The 6,829-nt window shown below is 35.3% G+C and overlaps 1 protein-coding gene across 1 annotated transcript; it reads left to right on the top strand.

Moving 5' to 3' along the window:
* The first annotated feature begins 467 nt into the window (after positions 1-467).
* Positions 468-6,517, top strand: LOC109790514 (protein LONGIFOLIA 1). Its single transcript, XM_020349684.3, has 5 exons — positions 468-1,480; positions 2,828-2,880; positions 2,962-4,854; positions 4,929-5,082; positions 5,252-6,517. The coding sequence occupies exons 1-5, from the start codon at positions 1,327-1,329 to the stop codon at positions 6,034-6,036; spliced, it is 3,039 nt and encodes a 1,012-aa protein (XP_020205273.2). The 5' UTR covers positions 468-1,326; the 3' UTR covers positions 6,037-6,517.
* Positions 6,518-6,829: the final 312 nt, after the last annotated feature.

The following is a 6,829-nucleotide window of genomic DNA, read 5'->3' as shown; positions in this document are numbered from 1 at the left end:
TTAAATATTTGTATTTTTAGATATAGACTCATATATATTTTATGATTCTTTTTTACTTAAGTTGAGTAGAATTAATATTATTGATAAATTTTACTTTAAAAACTCAATAAAGTTACATAATCGAAATCTTGATAAAAAAATATGTCAATGAAACAAAAATAATTGAAATCTTGAATTTGAAAGTTGAAACTACATTAAATTAGAGCAATCTTATAATAATGTATTCAATAAGTAAATATTTAAAATAACAAGAATGATAATAATACATAAATTGACCACTAAAGCTGGTATAAGATCATTGAAGATTGAAGCACACCAAAGTATACTTGTTTTCTTTTTGTTTTTCCCTCCTTCTGACAAACTCCACATGGTTATGGAAAGAGGCCTAAGGCAGAGACCCACCCACGTTATTGTGTCTCCATACAAGTGCTAAGATCTCTGACCCACGCATTCACACACCTCCCTCTCTTTTCTTCTCAACTCTTTATACAACATGCACTCACCTCTCTCTTACGTAATCTAATTATAAAATCCATCACTAGGACTTATTTATTCATAGGAGCCAATTTTTCAACACTTACCCTCTTCATAGTTCATATATACACACCATTACACACACTTTAGCCTCCTCCTCTGCAAGAGAAAGATAAAAATATTCCTCTGCTCAGTTAAACAAACAAAAACATCTCTTCTTGGGTCTCTCAAACTTCCCTCTTCTTTGTGCTTCATCCCTTTGGAATTGCTTGCTTTTCACTTCTTTTTGTTCCTTCTGCTTTTGCAGCGGATATATTTCTCATCTCTGCTATGTGAAAATCCAACATCCAACATCCAATTCATGCAGTTTTATGTTTTGTTTATCTCTTTGTTCCATTCAAGGTCATTGGACATTCTCTTCACATCCACACACACATGTAATGTAACACACATAAGCATGAAATTTGCATGACCGAGTCTTGTTCATACTGCTTAATGCAAGTTCTAGTCATTGCACCAATATCATCAATTTATCATTTTTTTAGAATCTTCTCTGACCCTGAAGGCCAATTCCTCCTTCATAGCCTGTGTCAGAATCATTAAGCGTGGATCCAAAACATGAAAAGTCAGAAGCTAATATATGTAGCTTCTCCTTTGACGTGAGTCTTGGAGGCAAAATTTGACTGACTCAACGTAGTTCCAAACACACACCGAATTACCTTAACATATTTCAAATATTTTATCCCAAAACAAAAGGTCTTTGATTTCTTCTACCTTCTTTGTGTGAGGGAGAATGGTAGTTACATAAGTGAGGCCTTGTGAACTCTCAAAAGTTGAAGGTGGCAAAAGAGAATGTCTAGAAAGGTTTTGACATCAATGAAGGATGAAAATCCAGATTTGCATAAGCAAATTGGGTGCATCAGTGGGTTTTTTCAGCTGTTTGATCGCCACAGGTTCCTCACAGGCCAACGCAGTTGCAGCAACAATCAGAACACACCAACTAAAGGTGATCAATCTGCAATACTTTTTTTGTTTTGTTATATATGCATTTTGATGGTGATTCTGTTGATAGCATTAATGTTAACTTGATACATCTTTTAATATATATGGCGATTTTGATTTTGAAATAAACTGCACTAATTGACAAATTTTTATTGACATGCGTTAATAAACAGGACTAATTGACAAATTTGATTGACATGGATATTGAGTGTGAAATCGCTTTCTTTCAACATTAATTGGACTGGCCCAATCAACTTGCAACATGTCAGTGATGTAATGTCACATAGTTTTTTCTTATTAGTTATTTTTCTTTAGCTTTATTTTTATTTTTTATGATGGGATGAGAAGGGTGGTAACTGGTAACTAGTAAAAGTTCTTTAACTGCAAGTAGTAACAAGACAAAACAAAACTTTTTATGAAATGGCTGCGAATAAATCGTGGATGTATTTTCCAAGTAAAATCCTGGTGTCAAACTCATAGAGAAATCATTTCCATTTTATATGAATATGAATCCCTGAAAGTTTTCAAGGTATGAATTTTTCAATAATCTGCTGATAATTTACTCCTTCAGATGTTTGTTTGAATATTAAATTTTTTAGAATGACAACTTTCATTCTTCTGCAGCGCCAGAGGTGCAGATAATTTTCTATACTTTTATTTATTTATTTGAGTTTGTACCTTATAATTCCCCCGCAATTATTCCATTTTCCTCATTTAATATACGTGAATGGTTGGTTGAAATAATTATGGAAAAATAATTGTTTCTTTTTAATGCGTCTGAAGAAGCTGGTAAAACAAATAATTTAATTAAATACAAACAAATTCAGACTTTATACATTCCCAGGTAGCTAGAACATGGTTCTGCAAAAAATAAAAGTATTATTATTAATAGTAGTAAGAGTAATAGTAAGCGCTAAAAAAATATATTAGTGTAAATATGTACATTTCAGGTTCAGATTTTTTCATTAAAAAAAAATATTCAGATCCTTGTACGAAAACATCCTCATTTTTGTGACGAACAATAATGGTAGCACCTTATGCTCAACTCATCCTTGACATATATAGACAAATTATTGTATTAACATGATTGATGTATTTAAATTAGGTGTATTAAGCTAATATATTATTATTGCTTAATTAAATAAATTAATAACACATTATTTAACGCTGTGTTAATATATTAACTTATTACATTCATCTTAGATTAAATGTTACTTTCTTTGAAGCTTAAAGATGTGTAAACATGTCAATATATTTTTCGGAAAGAATTTAAGTATGATATGCTAATTGTGGTTAAGTTTTTCACAAGATATTTCAAATTACTTCCTACTAAAATTCTTTCCTTTATCAGATGGAACCAACAACCACATCAAAGAGCTGAATAATGCAACTCAAAAGGCAACGGTAAGATACGTAGACAAAATTAGTTTATCTATCATTAAAGAAACTTGGCAGAGTCAGTTAAGAATGTGAGCATGATTGCAGGCAAATAATGTGAAGGTTGCAAGAGAGAATCAACAATTCTCCACAGAATCATCAGGAACTTCAATGTCTTCATCGTCTCGTTCATCTAGCATGTCATCCCTTGAGTTTAACAGAACAATTCATATAGAACCACCATCCATCAGTCAAATCAAAATTCCAGAAAACTCTAATTCAGCAGCAGCAGCAATGAAGCAAGGCAACCAAGGCCATCAATCCCTTGATTTCTATGATATTGTCAAAGAATCAATGCATAGAGATGTTCATGGATTGTCAGTGAGAACTGTGGCTAAAGAGGAAAAGAAGGGTCGTATCTTGAAATACATTGACTCTCCAAGGCCTTTGGAGTCTCCAAAATCTGTCAATACAAGAGTTATGGCTGCTTGGGATTCTCCAAGACTCTCTTATGATGGGAGGGATACACAAGACACATTCAAATCTGCTACAAAGCCTAGGGAACTTCCAAGGCTTTCCTTGGATAGCAGAGAAGGGTCCATCAAAAGCTTCAATGAAGGAACAAAATCTCGCAGCCTTTTAAAGGGTCCACAGAAAGGGTATGGTAGCTCAAGCACAATGCTTAAGCAGCTGCAGGAAGCAGAAACTTCTAGAAGACCATCCAGTGTTGTAGCAAGGTTAATGGGACTAGAAGCCTTCCCAGACTGTGCACAAACTTGTGATACTCCAAGAGGGATCTCTGGCTGCCCCACCAACAAAAATGAGACCTTTGCAGATAGTAAGTACGAGCTGCACCAAGGTGAAGCATCCCTGAGAACAAACAAGGGGTCTACCTTGCATGAGTCTAGGAGGGATGCTTCAATCCTGAACATGACACCACATTCACGGTTTTCCCTCGAACCAACTCCATGGAGGCAACCTGAAGCAAGCAAAGGTTCTCAATTACAGGCTTCCAAGAGAAGTGAATCTTCTGCAAAAGCATCAAACCTGTCCCTCTCTGTATATGGGGAAATTGAAAAGAGGATAGCAGATCTAGAGTTCAAAAATTCTGGAAAGGATCTCAGAGCCCTTAAACAGATTCTTGATGCAATGCAGAGATATAAAGAATCATTAGATACAAAAACAGATCAGGCTTCAAATTTTCCGTCCGAAAATAGGAGTAATAGCAGTCTCAGTGAAACCTCAATTTTACAAAGCCCAAGAATGCGACAGAAGGACCCAACATCCACCACTCTTGAGATGTCAAATTCAAGCCAGTGTAGTAAATCACCAATTTTCATCATGAAACCAGCGAAAGCTACAAGAAAAACCAATAATCCTGCCTTCACAGAAATGTCATTGCATGGTAAATCAAGCCCCAACAAGTTTAGCCCTGGTAACCCTGCAAATGGAATATTGGTTGACAAGCTTGACAGGCAAACAGCAAAAGGTATCAGTCAAGCAATCAGACATGCCAAGAATCCCATCAGCCAACCCTTTCATTCAGTGGATAAGAGTAGTAAGATGAAAACTTCAAAATTGATGCAATCCTCAAAAGTTCCTCAAATTAATGGAGAAAATGCCACCAACTCTTGCAATACAGCAGAGGCTAGGAGCCCAAGACTACAAAAGAAGTTTGGTTTGGAGAAGCGTTCTCTGCCAACTAGCCCATCATCAGATTCCAGCAATAACAGAAGACAACACAATAGGCAATCAGTGGAATTGTCTTCCCCAAGTACAACACCCAGAAAAAAGTCCTCTACTTTGCAGAAAAAAAATGAACATTTCAGTGATATCAGCAATCAAAGGAGGGATTTTAAGCATGAAGTTGATGTTTTTTCACCAGATTTTGGCAGTAAGAGAAGCATGGACTCATACAGCCGTGATGTAGAAATCATTCACATTGATCATTCTGATAAGATCATTGGCAACTCCATCCAGCTAAAAAGCCTAGATCAAAATGTAAGCAGTTCTTCCTCCCATCATTGAATTCTTGCAAACTAAATCACCTGGTTTAATATTCTTTTGTTGATCAGAATACAGGAAAAGATCTGAGCCAGGAAAGCTTTATGGCTGAGAAAATAATTACGGCAGAACAACCAAGTCCTGTGTCTGTTCTTGATGCCGCTTTCTACAGAGAAGAACCACCTTCTCCAGTTAAAAAGAAATCAGACATCTCAAAAGATTTAGGTATGTTGCACACTTCATTTCTAATCAACATAGATTGAATGTCAAATCAGTCTAAAATCAACTGTATAATGAATCATTACACCAAAACCACTTTTGGTGCCATTCAGAACAAAATCCTAGGAAAGGAGGTTTTGTCACATTTTGATTTTCTTCAAACTTATTGCTACAGATGAAGCTCTGAATACTTATGATAGTAGTGAGGAGAACTCAGAAGACCTTCCTCTTTCATCCAACAGTGCAAAAGCCAACTTCAGTAGTGGAATTAATGATACTTACTTGAAAACTCAAAATTTGGTCCAATTTCTTCAACAAATTGACTACAATGATGAGAGATTGACCAATTTCAGAGATGATAAAGATCCAGACCATAAATATGTATCAGAAATACTGTTAGCATCAGGGCTACTCAGCAATCCAAGCTCTAACCAGGTTTTTCATTCATCAAGCTATCCTATAAACCCAAAGTTGTTCCTTGCACTAGAGCAAATCAAGACAAACAAAATGGGTTTCGATATTGAAAACAATGCCAAGAAGATTGCTGGGCTGCATAGTCCTGATCAAATGCAAAGAAAGCTGATATTTGATGTCGTTAATGACATTCTAGCTCAGAAACTAATATTTGAAAGTACTACTCTGTGGTGCCAACCAGATCAGCCAGCAGGTAGAAAACTAAGAGGACAGCTGCTTTTGGATGAGCTTTGCACAGAAATTGATAAATTACAGCATAGAAATAGGAATGTCAACCTGGATAATGAGGATGAGAATTTGGCAAATCTCCTGTGGGAAGAGATTATGCACTGCCCCACAATTTACACAAAAAGTTACAGTGCAATACCAGATGTCGTGCTGGATATTGAAAGGTCGATCTTCAAAGATTTGATAACTGAAGTTGTGAGAAGTGAACTAGCTAACCATTCTGGTAAGCATTGCAGACAACTGCTGTTTCCCAAGTAGGACTTCTGGCTAATCAGTTTAAGAAATAATTTTCATCCTTAATCTGTCAACTTTCTTTTCTACCTATACTTATACGTTAAGATGGAGGAAGGGGGGATAAGCTAATTTATAGACATTTTAAATTTTATTTCCTATCTAAACTCATGAGCATTAATGTCTACAATAATCTTTTTGCATGTATTTATAGTGTATGTTGACTAAATACATGTAAAGAATAAGATAAATGTATATATCAATGACATGATACTTTTAAGTTCAATTACAGCTGTTTTAAGTTCACCATAGTAAGATCCCTTTTTCTGTATATCTACAGTGATATTCATATTATTGTGGGCCATTTGAAGACAGTTAATATTCATAAACCAGCACATGTGTTACCTGCTTTTAGCAAATTTTCATCTGTTTGTTTTTTGTTAGTATCAGCTCCTCCAGTTGTGTTTAAATCCTCAATTCTTGATTATATGCTTCCTTCCATTCAATATTTCTGGTAATTTTCCTCAAAAAAAGGGGAAAAAAAGGCTAATACTTCATTTTCTGGTCTCTGCCCAAGAAGATTCAGGAAGCATCTCAAAACTTTTAATACCCATGAAGAGCATAAACAAAATGAAAAAAAAAAAAAAAACTTCAAGTTCAGGACATGACATGTTCTCTGCATAACTAGCTTACAAGGCAAGGTGCTGGCCCCTTCCCTGTATCTCCCTCTCTATGGACATTTATACAGTTGTGCATGGATCAATATTCAACATGAACCTCAGTATTATTTTCATATTTGAAGTCAATCCAATCCAAAGAA

The sequence above is a fragment of the Cajanus cajan genome, chromosome 2 (genome assembly GCF_000230855.2).
Source record: "Cajanus cajan strain Asha chromosome 2, NIPB_CcT2T_4, whole genome shotgun sequence".
Taxonomy (NCBI): Eukaryota; Viridiplantae; Streptophyta; class Magnoliopsida; order Fabales; family Fabaceae; genus Cajanus; species Cajanus cajan.
Note: the sequence above shows the minus strand (reverse complement) of the source record. Positions and strands in the feature narration are given on the sequence as shown.

Bases quoted from the DNA above. Each gene is read 5' to 3' on its own strand.
- LOC109790514 (XM_020349684.3), top strand. From the start codon at position 1,327: ATGTCTAGAAAGGTTTTGACATCAATGAAGGATGAAAATCCAGATTTG. The intron at 1,481-2,827 runs GTGATCAATCTG...TTCCTTTATCAG, and splicing joins TCAGAACACACCAACTAAAG to ATGGAACCAACAACCACATC. The intron at 4,855-4,928 runs GTAAGCAGTTCT...TTTGTTGATCAG, and splicing joins TAAAAAGCCTAGATCAAAAT to AATACAGGAAAAGATCTGAG.